The sequence below is a fragment of the Equus przewalskii genome, chromosome 27, assembly GCF_037783145.1.
Source record: "Equus przewalskii isolate Varuska chromosome 27, EquPr2, whole genome shotgun sequence".
NCBI lineage: Eukaryota > Metazoa > Chordata > Mammalia > Perissodactyla > Equidae > Equus > Equus przewalskii.
The window spans coordinates 32,536,493-32,555,863 of record NC_091857.1 but is presented as its reverse complement, the minus strand read 5'-3'; the positions used below and the strand labels follow the sequence as shown (position 1 = coordinate 32,555,863).

Sequence of the window (19,371 nt, the reverse complement as noted above, 5' to 3'; positions counted from 1 at the left end):
TGGAAATAAAACCATACACCTATGGGCAGCTAATCTTTGACAAAAGTGCCAAGAACATACAATGGAGGAAAAAAGAGTCTCTTCAATAAATGGTGCTGGGAAATCTGGACAGCCACTTGCAAGAGAACGAAAGCAGATCATTAGCTCACACTATGCAAAAAAATAAACTAAAAAAATGGATCAAAGACTTGAAGATAAGTCCTGAAACCATAAAACTCCTGGAAGATAATATACATAGTACACACTTTGACGCTGAACTTAAAAGAGTCTTTTCGAATACCATGTCTTCTCAGATGAGGGAAACAAAAGAAAAAATAAACAAGTGGGACTTCATCAGACTAAAGAGCTTTTGTAATGCAAGAGAAACTAGGATCAAAACAAAAAGACAACCCACCAATTGGGACAAAATATTTGCAAATCATGTATCTGACAAGGGGTTAATCTCCATAATATATAAGGAACTCACACAACTGAACAACAAAAAAACAAACAGACTGATCAAAAAATGGGCAGACGATGTGAACATTTTTCCAAAGAAGATATACAGATGGCCAATAAGCATGTGAAAAGATGTTCAACATCAATAATTATCAGGGAAATGCAAATCTAAACTACACTAAAATACCACCTTATACCTGTTAAAATGGCTATAATCACTAAAACTAAAAATAACAAATATTGGAGAGGGTGTGGAGAAAAGGGAACCCTCACACGCTGCTGGTGGGAATGCAAACTGGTGCAACCACTATGGAAAACAGCATGGGGATTCCTCCAAAAACTAAAAACAGAACTACCATATGACCCAGCTATCCCACTACTGGGGATCTACCCAAAGAACTTGAAATCAACAATTCAAAGAGACTTATGCACCCCTATGTTCACTGCAGCACTATTCACAATAGCCAAGATGTGGAAGCAACCAAAGTGCTCATCGACTGATGATTGGATAAAGAGGATGTGGTATATATATACAATGGAATACTACTCAGCCACAAAAAACACAAATTCATCCCATTTGCAACAACATGGATGGACCTGGAGGGTACTATGCTAAGTGAAATACGGCAGACTGAGAAAGACAAACACCATAGGATTTCACTCATATGTGGAATATAAACAAACACATGGACAAAGAAAACAGTTCAGTGGTTACTGGGGGAAGGAGGTGGGGGGGGTGGGCACAGGGGGTGAAGGGGAACACTTATGTGGTGTCAAGAAATAATGTACAACTGAAATCTCAAAATGGTGTAAATTTTTATGCACTCAATAAAAAAAAATCAAAACCCAAAATGTATGCAAATCACTTTGCACAAAATAACTGCTCAAAAGATGTCATCCCTTATTATTAACAACAGTGAAAATGCACCAGCACCTCAGTCTCCCTTCCATCTAACTTGACCAGAAGCCCTTCTTTTTCCTTTCTACCCCCAGAGCCTAGCACCATCCATGCCCCGCATGTTCCACGCCTGTCTCTGAATGAACAGACGGAGGGTCTCCATCCTGAGGCCAGAGGGACACAGAACTTCACTAAAGCCCTTGGCTCTTGCTCTCCGCCAACAGCAACCAGGCGGTGGGCACATCTGGGCACTCAGATGATGTCATCAAGGTTGAAATTCCACGGAGAAGGTGGGACTTTCTTCCCCATTATGGTGTTCAAGTGATTAGATGTGAAGATTGTACGGTCGATGGATGTTGGAGCAAATTCTTTTGTTTTAAAGCAAGGGAGAGAAGGTTACTTTTCTCAAATGATGCTCAGAGATCCACAGTGTGTAAGGGGAACCCTCCAGGGATCAGAGTCTAGTTCAGCCCCTTTCACTTGAGAGAGGCAACGACTGCGGCCCAAATGGCAGAAGTGGCTTGCCTGGGGTCACAAGGCAAAAAGACGGAGGAGGGTCTCCTATTTACTTAAAAATAAAATCAAAGCTTGTTTGAAGTGTGACATTTGATTGAAGAAACGTTCTTACAAAGTCAGCCCTGTGTGTATGCTGCAGGCACATACGCAGACATGCCCAATAGAAGCTCAAAGGTATTTTCCTAACAAAAACATTCAAATTTATCATGTAAGACTTTTAAGTGGTGCCTGGATATGATAACTAAACCACATAATACATCGACCAAAGTACTTCAAGATTCTGAAATTCCAAAGATTAAATTATATTCAAAATAATGCGCTGACTGTATCTCACCATGTTTTAATTGCCTCAAATCAGAGAATCTGTATTTGGCATATGATGTGTAATGGCATTTCTAAAGTTACCTATTTCCGGCTTGTCAAGCAGACTGACGAGGATGCGGAATGGCTTCAGGTAGGCGTGATGGCGGTCGTCTGCGTCCCCATCGGAGAACTTCTGGTGCAGTATCTCAGCCAGACCCTATTTTTTTTTAAAGCCACATATTAGAATATTGTACATAGTAAACTATGACGTCATTGGTTGTTCTAATGGTTAAATACTCTGGGGCAGAAAGAGAACCAGTCTCACAGCATGAAACAAGCATGCTGGAATTCTCCCAACCATGTACCGGGGAATAAGCCCAAGGTCGACTCTGAGGTCCTGCACAGAAATCCACTAAGAACCGTGGTCAGGAATGCTCTGTGGGGTCTGCTGCCCAGAAACGCTCCTTTACCTCAACCAAAAGATCCTTGGAGTATTTTTCAAAAAAATACAAGGACGGGTCTTCGTAAGAATTTGAGATTTCAGATTCTGGCACAACAGTATTTCCTTTAATATCTGAACCTATAAAAGAACAAGCACCATGAGCTGTAAAGAGAGCTATACTTTTAAAGTACATCATACCGTGCAAAGGTCGCATGCTCCGATATTTGTCAAAATAGGATTCCTCCAACAGAAACCCAAAATCAGATCCAGCAAGACCAAGCCACATTTTCTCTTCGGACGTGGTGTGCTACGGATCAGACAGGCAGAATTCCATCTCAACGGGCATCAGTTTAGCTTGTCCCAAGAATTCACCCTAATTGTCAAGTATGATTACAAGGATCTAAGGGAATGAGGATCATTTTGTTGTTGCTGTTCTTATTTTATTATTTCTAAAGACTGGCACCTGAGCTAACATCTAGTGCCAGTCTTCTCTTTTTCCTTCTCTTTCTTCTCCCCAAAGGCCCCCCCAGAATATAGTTGCATATTCTAGTTGTAGGTGTTTGTGGTTGTGCTTTGTGGGATGCGACCTCAGCGTGGCCTGATGAGCGGTGCCATGTCCGCACCCAGGATCGGAACCAGCGAAACCCTGGGGCAACAAAGCGGAGCATGCGAACTTAACCAGTCAGCCACGGGGCTGGCCCCCAGGAATGAGGATCATTTTTAGAAACCAGTGTTTATTTGTTTGCCACTATGTGAAATCAAGGTATTCTCATCTCTAGGCCCTCATTTTGAGCCCTGGATAAGTCTGTGAGGTCCTCAGGGCAAGAAACAGCATCCTGACAGCACAGGTAGATAGTCTGGACTCCTGGGGTTGTAGCTAAGTGAGTTGGAGCTGGTAGTGAACTTGGTCCTCTCTGTACACAGCAAGTCAAGCCACAAAGGAGGTAGCTGTGCATTTAACAAAATCATCCTTTTGATAAAAATGCTTAAGGATCCTGTAAATATTCTTGAAATCCTTCATAAGTTCCCATGCAATGACTTTTGAAAGTTTTATAATGAGGGAGAGGGGGGAAAAGAAAAGGCTAAGAGGACTTTCTGACTTTGGTGTGGAAGATCTATATGCTGAGGGTTAAAAAAAGCCATGAAGCAGAGGATTTTTAGGACACTGAAAACACTCCATGATACTATAATGGTGGACACATGTCATCATGCTTTTGTCCAAACCCACAGAATGTACAACACGAAGAGTGAAGGGTAATGTAAACTGGACTGCGGGTGATGATGACGCATCTGTGGAGGTTCATCAACTGTGACCAATGTGCCATTCCAGAGAAGGATGCAGACGATGGGAAAGGCTGTGCGTGTGGGAGAAGAGGGGGTAGATGGGAACTCTTTGTGCCTTTGCTGTGAACCTAAGACTGCTCTAAAAAAATGCTGGGTTGGGGGCCGGCCCTGTGGCTGAGTACTTAAGTTCATGCACTCCACTTCAGCGGCCATGGGTTCACTGGTTTGGATCCTGGGCATGGACCTACACACTGCTCATCAAGCCATGTCGTGGTGGCATCCCACATAGAAGAACTAGAATGACTTACACCTAGGACATACAACTAGATACTGGGGCTTTGGGGAGAAAACAAAAGTGGAAGATTGACAGTAGATATTAGCTCAGAGCTAGTCGTCTTCACCAAAAAAAAAAAAAAAAAAAAGAAAAAGAAAGAAAGAAAGAAAAGAAAAGAAAATGCTGTGGAGTCCTTTCCCAATTGCTTTGTGTATCATCTTTCCTTAGGTACATGAATATGGCAATTGATAAAATTCAGGAGGTGCTGTCCTTTAAGCCTTGCGATTCCCTGGACTGTGAACCTGTGAAGCCTTCCAACAGTAGTCAAGGGCTCTTTACCTACAAGTTTACAGGCTGTCCACAAAAACACACACTCGTAGAAACACAAGCCTGGGGTTCTCATGCTCTCCCAAACTTACCCAAGTACCTGGCAAAGCACGTCAATGCCACCAATAGTCCCATCCACAGAAAACTTTCTACCCAGATTCCATGTTGGTGGGTTTTTCCTTCATGCCCTCACCCCATGAGACTCCACAGCAATAGTGTTCCACCTGAATAACGTTTAGCTAAATTTTTTATAGGATTTTAAGCTTCTTAGAATGGAATTCAGTTAGCATTTTTTAAATCTCATTTATTATTTCCCGTTTTTTAATGTAATAGCTGCAAAATAACCAAATCTGCAGTGTGGGCAGTAGAATTCACTGCCATATTCAGTCGGTGTGCTATCTTTCCACACTTCAGGATTCAGAAACGTATCACCAAGATCGAAACTTATCCCAAAAATCAGCACTAAAAGGTTTCATGTTAACTTTGACTTTCTGTTGCTGTGAACTACTCGGTACCTAGTAACCACGCATACAGCCTCCTGTTCAGAGACATATCTCTTCTCAGCAGAGTCTGGGTGGCAGCAGACAGGATGTGTACGATGTCGGATCTGGGCAAGGGGATGGCTCTCTCACTGGAGTCCTAGGACGGGGAGAGAGAAAATTTTACTGAAAGAAGATGATTAAGTAAATTATTGGCTTTCTGACACGCGGCCCTTCCTTACCAGTCTACAGAGCTTTATCTTAAAAAGGCTGCTCTCAAAAGGGGTTGGTGCTTCAGATGCCGCCCATGAAAAGAAGCTATTCAATTTTTGCCACATACACACCATCCTCACAAAAATGAACAAGGACCCTTAATTGGCTGAAAGAAAATGGTGATCACCAAGTGGGTGGTCTCCTTTCAAGATAAAATGCCTGAGATCTATCGCGCCTACCCCACATCCTTGGGAAATACCAGTGACTTCCCCAGAGGAACACGATCAACTTACCAGACAGGTATAAAATGGGAAGAAGAAGAGAACAATTTCCAGATTATTTCTTTGCACCAGAACATTTGAGTCCAACAGTGACGCGCACAAAGACTTTACCTGTAAATGATAAAACGGCATGAACACTCCATCCCTAAGACAATGAACATCAGCTGCAGGCTTCTCTTTATGGTCATAAAAATGAAGGTAACCTTTCCTGGGAATCTTGAAACCACCATCTTAAATCATGCGGAACGAACAATAAGGTATAAGTGTGGGAAACTTGGGTTCTTGCTCCAGACCCTGGGGGCTGTGTGATGGGGAAGGTGGTCAGCTGCAGCCGTCACTTGTCCCATGTGAGAGCTGGAGGGGTCTGGACCACATGATCAAATTCTATGATCCCAGAAAGGCATGTCTTTAGGTTCCAATAAGGACTTTCAGCTAACCTAAAACTCCAAAGACATTTAATCAAGTGGATTCCAGACCACTTCAATACATATTTCGAGAAACTTCTCTGAGTACAGAAGGTATAATACAGATGCATAATAGATAAGAGCTATAAGACAAATGCTAATAAAACGCTATGAGAATTCAGAAGAGGAGAGGGAGAGATCTTTCAACTGGGGAAAACGACGAAGCTTTGTGAGAGAGCTGAGCTTGAAGGATAGGAAGGATCTACGCCGAGACCTGTAGAGAAGGGACGGGCAGTAAGTGCAAGAGGAGGAGGGAACAGCTGGAGCAAAGAGGCAGCTCCACAGAAGAACAAGGCCAGGCGGGGCAGTCAGTTCTGGGAGCGTAGCGGGCCTGAAGGGGAGAGCAAGGTATTTGTTGGGTTGGGAACAGACTGTTAGAATACTCTTGGGTTTGGACTTTATCTGTAGGCAACAGGAAACCAGGTATTTTTCAAGCATAGAACAGATATGAGCCAAGCTGTGCTTTGGAAAAGCAAATCTCTTAGTAATCGAAGAGGACTGGGTGGGTAGAGGATGGGATGGGAAGAAACCAGTTGGAAAATTATGTTACAGTCCAGGAGCAAGACAAAAAAAGCGCAAGCTGGGCAGTAAAAATGGAGAGAAGGAGACGAAAGTGGTACTGACAGGGCAGGAAAGAAGGGACCTATTTATGCGGGTCTCCTATGTCCTGAATATGTGCAAGGTGTTTTCATCAGTGTTTTCACATAGTCCTCAGAGACCCCTGTGAGGAAGGTCTGTTGTCCCCACTTTGCAAAGAGACAAACTCAGAGGGTTAACTAATTCACACCAAGTTGCTGACGTTCTCACTGAGGAATTCAATTTTGAACATTTTAACGTCAAAGCATGGGTACACCACTAGGTGGCGATAGACAGCAGGCCATTAAACAGCAAGAGTTAAGCTTGGGGAGAAGAGACACAGGTCTGGAAAATTCTCATTTTTCAAGGTCATGAGAAAGGATGTCATTGCCAGGGAAGAGAGCTGCCCTTGAAGGATCTGAGGATGGACACCTGGGGAACCCCGACAATCTAGGTTTGAGAGCAGCCAGAGGAGAAGATGACAGCAGGAGAAGAGCTGGACCAAGACAGCAGCCCGAGGAGGAGCGAGCGTCACGTGTGGGCAGTGGTCAGCGCGACACAGGGCAGGGGGAGAAAACAAGGCTGTAGCTGAAGCAGCAGACTGTGCGAGGCCCTCTGGAGGGCCGTTTGCAGCTAACCGTACTGCTGAAGCTTTGCGGAGCCTCCAGAAGGGCCCTTCTTGGGTGTGAACAACACTTATTTGCATATATAAATCGTGAAGCATATGTTAAAAACAAACACCACTACCCTGGGTTTCACCGTGTGCAGTGACGCCTCTCCTTGTGCTCAGCAGCAGGGGACATACACTCTGACTCTGGAATGCCTCCCTTTTCCACTGCTCCCTGAGGGCTCTTTGCAGCCCCAGGGACAACCTGTGCGAGAGGAAGCCACACATGCATGCCCCCCTGCCTCCTGTGAAGAGCAAGGCACCCACCGTGAGCTGGTAATCCGTGCCCAGCATGTACTTCTGCTCCCTGCCGGGCGAGTCCCTGCTGATGTGGCCCACCACAAAAAGCGAGGCAGGAAGGCGGATGGACGGGCTCACCAGGACGCTCCCCCAAAGGGCAGAGTAAAACACCTCTTTGCCAACCACCAAGGACAGCCTCAGGAGCAGAGCGTCTGTTCTGTGGACAAGAGATTACAGACTTCAAGGGTGCATTCCGCACATCCACGGCTCGCTGTTCAATGTTCCATCAACACTTCACGGACAGCCACAGCTCATTCTCCCCTGGCTGTGGAAACACCACCTTCCTCATCACTTCGAGCTGCTGCCATCTCTTGCCCTTCTGTGTTTGTCCACCTGTCAGCTGTCACTGAAACTGAATTTGCTAAAACAAACATGTCACTGAGAGGCACATCTTCTTGGCCAACAGGAAGCATCTGACTGGTGTGTCACTGGCGCACAGATGTCCATCTCACCTCTGGCCTCACCACGGATGCCGCAGTACTTGCAGGAGGCAGTTCCACCGCCAAAAAGGGGATGAGGAGACCAGTCATTTTATATCACAGCATAAGGAGTCATTAATGTGTCAAAAAAATAGAGGTTGATGTGACTGAGTGGAGACCTGAATAATGATAAAGATACCCGAGCACAGCCAAAAACGTGCCATGTGACATTTGACTTCAGAAACACTGGGGACAAAATTTGCCAGGGCTTCCCACTCTACTGCAAATTCCATAAAGCCCGGAACGGTGTTTCCTGTCACTCTGCCCACAGCACCCCCATAAGCTGACTCCCACTCCGGGAAGCTTTCCTGCTGATGCCTGACATTTATTTGTCTCTTATCTTTATCTAGGTCTCCTATGTCACGTCAGCAACTTCGCACATGTCCTTTAAGAGGAGCGGCACCATCAGCGGGTCCAGGCTTATGTCTGCACTCAGACTGACCCAGGCCAGGCCCATCTCTGCTCGGTGGTGAACCTACAGCTGACGAGGGCACCTTCCCTGTCAAAGGCGAAAATGAAGCTTGCAGGCCGGGTGATGATATCTGCCAGCAAAGCAGCAGAGGCAAATGCCCAGGAAGGAATTTCACCTAGGGGGTGATCTAACCTACAGTCTGAAAGAATTCCACTCCTCACATGCTTCCTACTTGCAAAGACAGAAGAAAGTTACAGAAGGACTGGTTCAGTGTGGTGCAGTGGTCTACCCAGGTTTCTGGGGTCAGCCCTCTGGTGTCTAAATCCTACATCTGCTTCCCGGCTGTGGTCCCTAGCACAAGCGTAACCCCGAGCATGTTCCTTTCAGCTATGGGATGGGGAAAAGAGGTGGACGTGTTGTGAGAACGACGTGAGAGCCTCGTGTAAAAACTCAGCACGAGATAGAGAACAGGTGCTCAGGCCACACCGCCTCCCACTACTACTAGGTCTGCTGTTTCCTGCTGTGTCCTCAGTGCCCAGATGAGCATCTGACACACAGCAGGCACTCGAAAAAACTCAGATGAATGCCACTCTTTCCCTTTTATTATAGTAATAAAATAATCAGTTCCGTGTATATGAAAACATTTAATACAAAAAATATCTACTGGAGCTGGCCCGGTGGCATAGTGGTTAAGTTCACAAGCTCTGTTTCAGCAGATAGGGGTTCACAGGTTCAGATCCTGGGCACAGATCTGCATGCTGCTCATGATGCCATGCTGTGGCAGCATCCCACATACAAAATAGAGGAAGACTAGCACAGATGTTAGCTCAGGGACAATCTTCCTCAAACAAAAAGAGGAAGACTGGCAACAGATGTTAGCTCAGGGCCAATCTTCTTCACCAAAAAAAAATAAATAAATAAAAGAGAAAAATATCTACTACTTTTTCATATTTAAAAATGAATTTTGTTCTCCTCAAAATGACTCTGAACCTTTTGTCTCATGAAATACTTGTAGCAAATGATGCATGGTATCATATTTTCAGAAAAAACAAAAATGAAGAGGCATGAGTGACAGCCAAACGTTTAGGAAAAGTATACAGAATGGTTCAGTGGCTGAAGATATCGATTGGTCTGCTAGCAAGGCTGAGCAAACAGAAGAGCTCATCTGTGCCCAGTTCTGAGAACAAGGCAGCGAAGGCCCTAATTTGGGGCAGAAGCACCACTCAGCAGCTGAGTTACAGTGAGTCAGGCAGATGGGGAGATGGGTCACTGTGGCCCCTGGCAGACAGGATGGTCCTGAGCTAGGAAGAGAGTCCTACAGAAACAGATGAACTTAGGAGGCGCTGGAGCACTCCTCTCTCTCCAGGATCCCTCTCACAAGAAGACCGACGCTCAGGTCAAACCCACCGCAAACACTACAAGGCACACACTGATCTCACGTCCCCCTAGAATGGTGTATTCCCAAAGTACGTTCCACGGAACACTGGCCAGTTCAGCTGTTTCACAGAGGAGGGGTTCCACTGTCACAAAGCCAGGGAAATGCCAAGTACACTGTCCCTTCTTCAATACTCAGAGTACACTGGCTAGTTTTCTTTAGTAAAGAAATGCAGCTTTCAGTCTTATTTTATTCTTAAAAAAAAACCCTAGATATTAGAATTTTAAATTATGCCACAGTTCAGAAAATGGCAATTATGACAGGACTTTGCAATGGAGAGTAAAGTAAAGAGCAAGACAACTGGGGTTAAAAGTGACATAAACAAGAACTACTCATACCATCTTAGTTGTGAAATTCCAAAACTAGCGTGCAGTTTAGAGCCCCAAATACTAAGCTTTTCCCTTCAAGACCAACTGACAACCAAGAGAAATTAAACCAGCCCCAAACCCCTACTCTTCCCATCCTTCCTCTTTCACCCTGGCTGCTGCTCTCCTCTGGCTCCTGCACGCAGGATCATTCAAATGACACTGTCACTCTCTTCTTCACTCAACAGAAAGCAAGTGAGCGACATGGGGCCACTCGCCATAAACCCCAAGCATTTCACAACTTTGCTGAATGGACAGTCACGGAAAGCTGAGCTGTCACAAGACCGAACAGCTTGGGGTGTGATCATCTGCACAAAGCAGAGCAGTATCAACAGCACCCTGCACCATCAGAGCTCAGATACATGCCCCCAAAGGGGTAAAAAATCCTAGGACCAGTGGAGCCCATCATCATGGTGCTTGGAATCAACCAAAAAGAAATGTTAGTAAATATTTTTCTACTACTATTTAAATACGAGTTTCTCAACTGTGACGCTGCTGACACTTGGGGCTGGATCAGGCTTTGCTGTGGGGGTAAGCGTGTGCATTGCGGGATGCTAAGCAGCACCCCTGGCCTCCACCCACTGGATGCCAGTAGTACCCTCCCAACTCCAGTTGTGACAACCAAAAACGTCTCCAGATATTGCCAAAAGTCCCCTAGGGGACAAAAATATCCCAAAGTTGAGAACCAGTGATTTAAACGATTATCTGGCGAGCTAGTTCCTGCTTGCTGACAAACCACTGAGGGCATTCACATCTCCTCCACCTCCTTAGAAGAGAAGTTAGTATCTTCCTCCTCTAACCTCATTTTCTCAGTACAGCGAAACACAGCTAGCTACTGATTTCACGGGCACTTTCAAAAAGGAGTTCTGGCCAGGAGTAATCTGTAGGCATCAAAGGGTTAGAAAGGCAGGGTGGATAACAGGTCCTAACGCCGGCCAAAAGTCCCATTCCTCACGGTTCAATAAAAAGCACAAACCAGGGACTCTCTCCGCCTACAGGAAACTTGTGAGTCACTCCGCCTTCATCAGCCCAACCGAGCACACCCCTTAGCATTTCTACCAATGTGGACAATAGGACGCCACCGCACCCTCCTTTCCTGTCTCTGCACAGGATTTGCAGGGGCTGTTTGACTCAATTCCTGAGGGTTTTGGGGGACGAAATAGTTGCCAGACTCTCTCAAGCTCACATGGATACAGCAACAAAAAAATCTTCTGCAGTCGCCTCAATGACTGTGCCCACACACACCCGCTCAGAGATCCTACTCCGTCCCCTCAACCAGCCTCTACCCTGGAAAGCTGGTAACTAACAACTCGTGATAACTAATAACTCTGGGTGCTGCAGACAGTGGACCTGGTTTTCTGCCACAGCTACATCTTCTCAGTGATTCATGCAGCTTTACTCAGCTCTTGGTTCAATGTCAAGAAATCACAATGTTAGGGGAAAAACACCCATGTTGAGCAACGTTAACAACTGTTCAAATGAACCCTCATTTATCAACTAAGAGAACATAAAAAAACACCACAACTATTTACGTGCTTCTAGTGTGATTCACTCTCACAGATCTAAAAAAGTGTAACACACTTTGGGAACTGATGTGTTAGTCTGTCAGATGATGGAAGAACATTTTACACAAACACATACACATACACACAGACACACACACATCTGTTAGGAGAACATGAATGGACTAGAACTTCTAGAAAGAGCCTGGGACTAGCAGTTAAGAGAGAGAATCTGGTAAAGGTCCTCTTGCTGACCCCTATGTGACCTTGACCTTTCATTAACCCACACACCTACTGGGCCTCACAATGTGCCAGCCACAGGGCATGGTGCCAGGCTTGAAATGGCAACGAGACAGACTCTGCCTCCTAGGGAAGTGGATCCTAGTGGCTCAATCCATTGCAAAGATAGATTCCCCCTTGGGAAATGGAAAGCCACCACGCAGTCTATGTGAAAGCTTGAAATGGCTGAAGTGGAAATTTTTGGTTAGGTTTGCCAGACCCCAGTAAAGACATTCATGCAGTGCACCTCTGGTCACTAGCCACAACCCCTCAAACCATTCTGATTATTTGGTTTCCTTGAGTTTAGGGGAGCACTCCAAGTAGCCCTTGGATTGATTCCTTGCTTCCACCCCACCCCCTACCCCCTCCAGTCACAGCCAACACAACAGCAGAGGCGGTGTGGCTGGGGCCTCTGGCGTGGGGAAAATCTGAGCAGTGTATTGTGTAATCAAATGGAAACTTTTGCAAGCACGAAGGTTTCCAAACCTCCCAGTCAGGCTGCACAGGGGCTCTGAAAACGGGTCCTATTAACAGAGGTTAATCACTGTGGCATCACTCAGAGTGATCAACACACTGGAAGAGGGTTCTCACACTCTAATTCTCCAGGAAAACATGGCACTCTGTACTCACTAGTCTCATCGATATACGCCTTCTGCTCCCACGCAGTGACCAAAGCAGCCCGCATCACCTTTTACGCATGGGAGCCTGAGAAATTTCCCCAAGGTGTTGCTGAAATTTGTCAAGCTACTCTGCTTAGCATCACCTTTCGAGCCTCAGGAAGAAGCCAATGAAACCTCACTTCGCTTTTTCACTTAGAAGCAGCCCAGTGTAATGGCACAGAGGACTTCAGAATCTGACAAACGTGGGGCAGAATCCCATCTCTGCAACTGGCTGACTGTGTGAACCTGGGAAACTTTCTCGCCTTCTGACTCTTCCCTGCAAAGGGAGGTAACTCCCAAGGAAACACAGTACTCTGTCAAGCAGAGAGCCCCCAGAGAAATGTAAAACATCAAGCCCACTTCTGCACGTTTCCCTTTTCCTATGTCTCTGTACTTCTTCCCGTTTCTTATAAAGCAGTGAAATGAAACACAAGCTGCTTGTCCGCCGGCCTGGATGCGGCACAGCTGTCTGCACTGGCGGGAGCACACCCACCTGTCGTAGATCTCCGAGCCCTCCTCGAGGCCGGGCAGCAGGCCCACGATGAAGGCCTGGAGACTGGGCAGGAGCAGCTTCTGCAGCGGGAGAAAGTACTTCTCATACAGGCCAAGCAGCACGGGCCTCACCGACATGGCTGCGTTCGCCAGAAGAGGAAACAACCCACAGCTTTGGGAAAGGAAAAAGAGGAGGGATAAGTGAGACGCCTCATCAGAAGTTCCAAATCATGAGCCAGCTGAAGTGGGTTTCCAAAGCAGCCAGGCCGCCATTTAAACTGGTGGAGGAGATGCTCACTTGTCGTGGGATGGTCGCACATACTGTTAGCAAAGAGCAGGCACCTGGGCAGAATGGACATTACGCTCCTAGCTAAAACAGACTTGAAGGAGAGTCTGGGGGGATGCACTCCAGAGGGTGAGCCCTGGTTAACCTCCTGGTGGTGGCTTTATGACGAATGGCTGCACACCCCTCCATATTCTGCTTGTATCATTTTTTAATCTTGTGAACTGAAACAGGGATTACTTGGGTAATAAAAAAGTAGTACCGTGGGGAAGCTGTTGTACCTGTACAAGAACAAATCCTTGGCCAGCCATTTGGTCCCCACAATCTTGAAGACAATCTCATAAGTTTCGAGGGCTTTTAAGTGCACACCGCTGGGCAAAGCAGGATGCAGGCACTGGGCTAATCTCTTGCTGATAACAAGCCGTCTTGGCAACAAGGAATACCTCAGGTTACTCTGAAGAGCCTGGAAAACAAGAGGAAAAACACAGGAGGAAGAAAGTGGTGACATTTACAATGGAGAGTAAATGTGCCGAGGCCAGGAAGACACGAGCAGGCCCCAGTGTGGCTCTAAGAGATGAGACGTAACAGGACAGGAGGACAGAGGGACGGCCTGGGAGGGCCCGGGGGGCCACGAGCCAGGCTCCAGGGACACAGGTGCTGGGCAAGCCTCCAGCAATGCCGGAGATGAGGCAGGCTCCAGAGTCAAGAGCAAAAGAAATTCTGTCTCCCTTCAAAGTGACTCTGACACCATGAGGCCAGCTTCTCAGCCACACATGGGAATCCGTGTACAGGTGAGAGCTGTGTGCTTCTGTCTTGGGAGGCCTCCAGTCTACACGTGAGACCAAGCATAACACAGACTATCTCTGGGGGAGGCAACCTTCTGTCCCTGAGAAGACCTTTGCCTGTGTGCCGTGAAAGCCCCTGGATTTTTCCCCAGGGAGAGGAAGATGTCTGAATTATTCCATCATGCTCCCAGCGCAGCTTCCCAGTCAGGTAGCTGAGTGTGGGGGTCACTCAGAAGAGACTGGGGGGGGAACACTTCTGGGCCATGACGCCCGGCATCTTCACCAGTTGGTGATCCTGCCAGGAGGGACCCATGTTCTACAGGAGAAACATACCACCCTATTGGGATGGAGCAATGGTACTCCTGAGCTAGGCCTCCTCAATCAGGACACAGGCCTGGTCTGTGCTAAAGCATCCTTGGATATTTGCTGAACCTGAGAAATACAGCCCGGAGTGTGAGCAGATCAATGCTGTTTTCCTCGGCATTGAGTGACCATGGGCACAGTGCCGTGGCTGGGTGGGTCCTAATGAATCAATCTGATAATGCAAAGCGACTGTCATTATGGTGAACAACCCACGTAACGCACACAAATATTGACTGAAAGCTGGCGGGGTAAAGTCCACGCTTCTCAAAGAGCCACTCGAAGGCCTCCATCGCTCGACGCCTGCCTGCTTCGCCCGCCCCCTCTGTTCATCTCAGCTTCAAACTTTGTGAGAACGCAGATCCATCTGTGGCTCCTGCCTGCCCCTCACTGCCCCTCTACCTGGACGTCCTCCCCAACCGCCTTGCTAACCTTCTTCACGTGAGACTTGGCTCAGCGCCCCCCTGACGAGGCAGAATGGTCCCCCTCCCACACGCTGTTACTCCTCCACCCGGTTCCATGGGCATGTCTGTCATCGACCTACAACGTTGTTCTGATGATTATCCGCTGAAGGGTCTGGTTCAGGCGGCGAGCAGCTTGAGGGCAGGGTCTGTCCTCTTCCTCTCTGTTGTTTTTCCCACTCTGCACAGTGCCTACAACCCAGCAGGCAGCCAGGAAGAACGTCAGGACGTGTGCAATGCCAGCTGTACCACGTGTTAGAACTGCTGGCCCCTGGACCACATGGTCTCGGGGTCATTACAGCTTTCTTTTTATAAATAAAGAAAATGATCTCACCTCTAAAACATACACCGAGGTTAGGGAGGAGGTAAAGGGAAGAGACAGAAAATAATACTTTTTATCATTAGACTGTGATGTAATTGAACTCTGAAATTCAATAAATCTACACCTTAAAAAAAACAGGGGCCGGTCCAGTGGCGTGCTGGTTAAGTTCACGCACTGTGCTTCAGCGGCCCGGACTTTGCAGGTTTGGATCCTGGGTGCAGACTTGTGCACCACTCGTTAAGCCACGCTGTGGAGGCGTCCCACGTACAAAATAGAGGAAGACCAGCACAGACGTTAGCTCAGGGACGATCTTCCTCACCATTTAAAAAAAGAAACAGATATAATACAACTAGAGGTCATCAAGAAATACTCTAAAACATTACGAAGAGTTTGACATCTTAGAACAAAGGGAAAGCCAACAAAATAATTTTTTAAAATGTGCTTATATCCAACAAACAACTGAGGAGATGACTCGAAACACATGCAGTAGCAGAGGACAGGATGTAGCAGAGGATCAGAACAACCTGAGATGGTTGTGGCAGAGAGGAAAGAAACATGGGAAATGCACAGCAAATGGCACATTTTATCAAAGACATTTTCAAACGTCCACAAAAGCAGGTAGAACAGCAACGTCACCATCACCCAGCTTCAACACGTATCAACTCCCGGCCAGTCCTGAAGACATAGCTTTTAGAAAACAATACCTGTGACCCCACTGGCTTATTGATAATGTCGTCACCATGATTTAAGAGGAGGAGAGCTAAATTCTGTCTTCACCTGTTATTTTTGTCAGGACAGAGCTTTTGCTTTTTAAGTCACTACCAAATCTCTTTTTGCTCAGTGTAGTCTAAGGATGTCTGCTATTCAAGGTACAGAAGATGACCACACACCTCCTGTGATGGTCATCGAGGATTCACAAGCATTCGGTTCCCTCGGGTGTGCACGCAGCAGGACCCTGTCTCTGCACTTTTGAACCTGGGCATAGCAATCTGACTCACTCTGGCCAGTGAGGTCAGTGGAATATGTGTCACTTCTTGCACAGGCTTAAGAAGCCAACTCAAAGTGCATCAGGTTGTCTTTTCTTGCCTCTAAGATCACGCAAACATGTGTTGAGCTGAAGCCCCTCCCAGCCTGGCTCCTTGAGAAATTACAGAGAGCCAACACTCCTTGCTGACCTAGGGAGGTGGAACTCGACCGGTGTAAAAATCACTGAGACCAGGGATTTTTTGTTACCGCTGCACAACCTTCCCTGTACTGACTGATACTCCTCTCCTCATTTAAATGCAGTTACAATGAACCACAACTACTCGTTTCAAACGAATGAGGCTGGTTGCTATTTCTTTCTCATTTAAATTTTTTGCCCTACTTAATGTAATTTGAAAAAGACATAGAAAAAGGAACATAACCAAGAACTGAGGCTGTGACCAGTACTTATGGAATGAAGTGTTCACTGTATGCTGCCCATGTTAATCCATGCGAACATGGCACGGCTGAGATAGGGAAGTCAGTGCCTGTTGAGGGATAGATACCCAGTGATGAAGGAAGCTGTCTGATTTGAAAAAGCAGAAGGAACAAAGGATATAAACAGATAGTACTTAGAAAAATGAGAAGATGCTCACTCTTCCGATAAGAAAACTGCAAATTAAAACTACAATGAAATGCCATTCTTTTCACCCATCAGGTTGGCAAGCTAGATCAACGAACACAGATTCAGGTGCAGAGCAGAGCCACCCAGAGATCATGAACCAAGTTCACCAAACCCAGAGTCAGGATTCAGCCAAACAGAACTTGTTAGCCTCCTCCTTGGAGCAGGGATGACACTGAACTCTTCTGCAGCCTTTTTATCACTAATAACGGGGCTAAAATAGTGTCTGGGTCATGGTGATTGTGTTAACACACTTCCCACAGAGCCTGGCACTTAACAAGTGCTTCAAAATGAGGCTAACCAAGCAAGACTGAGGCTATGATAACGCCTGGTTTAAGTACATGAGCTTGGGGGTCAGAGCCTCGAATTCCAGCTCCACCATTTGCTTGTTGGGCTAATTCCTTGACCTCTCTGGCTGCAGTTTCATAGGGATGATGGTGCCTCACAAAGCTTCAGGCATCAAATGAGACACCACATGTAAACAATTTGGCACAGTGCCTGGAAAAGAGTGAGTGATCAACAAACATTACCTCTTATTCTAACGACAAACTGAAAATTAAGCACAAGATTTAGAGACGGAGACAAAATGCATTGCATTTTTAAAAGGATCAATTGAAACCCAGATGTTTACTAATAATGCCCTTTATTGTCACAAAAGCAAACAAGGATGCTAGTTAGATGTGTTAACGAGAAAGATTGAGAAATACACGGTATGAGAAGGGAAAAGCTCAAACTGTTGTATATCTGAGGGGGATCAAAGGCAGACTCAAAATCTGGTGAGACTTCCCAGGGATGCTGAGGTCAAAGAGGAAATCTGCTGTAATAAGAGGCAGAAGTGGAGAGCCTGATAGTTCCTTAAGAAGGCGAAGGAAAAGATAAATAGTAATTAACATTTAAGATTAAAAGGGAAAAGAAAGTACTATTTCTTACATGATATTTAACGGAACATTTCTTTTCTTTTTGTATTTTTTTTTTATTGAGTTAATGATAGTTTACAATCTTGTGAAATTTCAGTTGTACATTAATGTTTGTCATTCGTGTTGTAGGTGTACCACTTCACCCTTTGTGCCCACCCCTCACCCCACCTTTCCCCTGGTATCCACTAAACTGTTCTTAGTCCACATTTTTAAATTCCTCATATGAATGGAGTCATACACAGATTATCCTTCCCTCGCTGGCTTATTTCACTTAACATAATTCCCTCAAGGTCCATCCACGTTATTGCAAATGGAATGATTTTGTTCTGTTTTGCAGCTGAGTAGTATTCCATTGTATATATGTACCACATCTTCTTTATCCATTCATCTATTGATGGGCACTTAGGTTGCTTCCATGTCTTGGCTATTGTGAATAATGCTGCAATGAACATTGGGGTGCATAGGACTTCTGGGACTGCTGACTTCAAGCTCTTTGGATAAATACCCAGTAGTGGGATGGCTGGATCGTATGGTAGTTCTAGTTTTAATTTTTTGAGGAATCTCCATACTGTTTTCCATAGTGGCTGCGCCAGTTTGCATTCCCACCAGCAGTGTATGAGGGTTCCTTTTTCTCCACAACCTCTCCAACATTTGTTATTATTAGTTTTAGATATTTTTGTCATTCTAATGGGTGTAAGGTGATATCTTAGTGTAGTTTTGATTTGCATTTCCCTGATGATCAGCGATGATGAGCATCTTTTCATGTGCCTATTGGCCATCTAACGGAACATTTCTAAGGAAACATTTTGCAAGTTGTAAGACTGGAGATTAGAATGGCTAGGTGAAAATGCTAGGGGATTCGAAGCTCTTTTAGAAACAAAGGATTCCCCTGGACAGAGCCCCTCCTGCCGGAGAGTGGCTTAACACACGCGGGACATGGGGTTGTGGACCCTATTTGAAACCACCTTCTGGGCGAGCAGCACTCAGCAGCTATCTCAGAAACATGCTTGAAGGGGAACTTAACCCAGCTCTTATTTTTTTTTCTTTTTATTTGATGTGCACATCTCCTGGGCTGCTTCTCCTTTTTTTTTCTTTAGATTGGCACGTGAGCTAACGTCTGTTGCCAATCTTCCTTTTTTTTTTTCCCTTCTTCTCCCCTAAGCCCCCAGTACATAGTTGTATATTCTAGTTGTAGGTCCTTCTGGTTGTGGCATGTGGGACACCGCCTCAGCATGGCTTGATGAGGGGTGCCATGTCCGCACGCCGGATCCAAAGCAGTGAAACCCCAGGCCACTGACGCAGAGCCTGCGAATTTAACCACTTGGCTGGCCCCTTAAGCCAGCTCTTGATGCCATTAAGGTCACATGCTCTCTTCACCATCACCCCCACTCTCTGTGCGGAAGCTCAAGGACGGGACGAGGGAAGAAAGAACCAGTTGCCTCTGGTCAGTGGAAAAGGCCACCATGAAGGTCTCCACTCTGGCTCCCCGAAATTCTACCTTTATGAGACTTTT

At 46.1% G+C, this 19,371-nt stretch overlaps 1 protein-coding gene across 4 annotated transcripts in view; it reads right to left on the bottom strand.

Annotated features, from left to right (window-relative positions):
* The window catches only part of DOP1B (DOP1 leucine zipper like protein B), a 97,896-nt gene that overhangs the window by 54,387 nt on the left and 24,138 nt on the right, over positions 1-19,371 (bottom strand). For all 4 annotated transcript variants that reach the window (XR_011533855.1, XR_011533854.1, XM_070597454.1 and 1 more), the window contains exons 3-9: positions 13,650-13,831; positions 13,087-13,257; positions 7,430-7,619; positions 5,468-5,566; positions 4,998-5,121; positions 2,626-2,735; positions 2,258-2,372 (exon numbers count right to left, since the gene is read on the bottom strand). Coding sequence is in view for 2 of the 4 variants with exons in the window: in XM_070597454.1 (XP_070453555.1) it covers positions 2,258-2,372; positions 2,626-2,735; positions 4,998-5,121; positions 5,468-5,566; positions 7,430-7,619; positions 13,087-13,257; positions 13,650-13,831 (991 nt within the window). In the remaining 2 variants the exon portion in view is untranslated. The remainder of the gene's footprint in view (positions 1-2,257; positions 2,373-2,625; positions 2,736-4,997; positions 5,122-5,467; positions 5,567-7,429; positions 7,620-13,086; positions 13,258-13,649; positions 13,832-19,371) is intronic.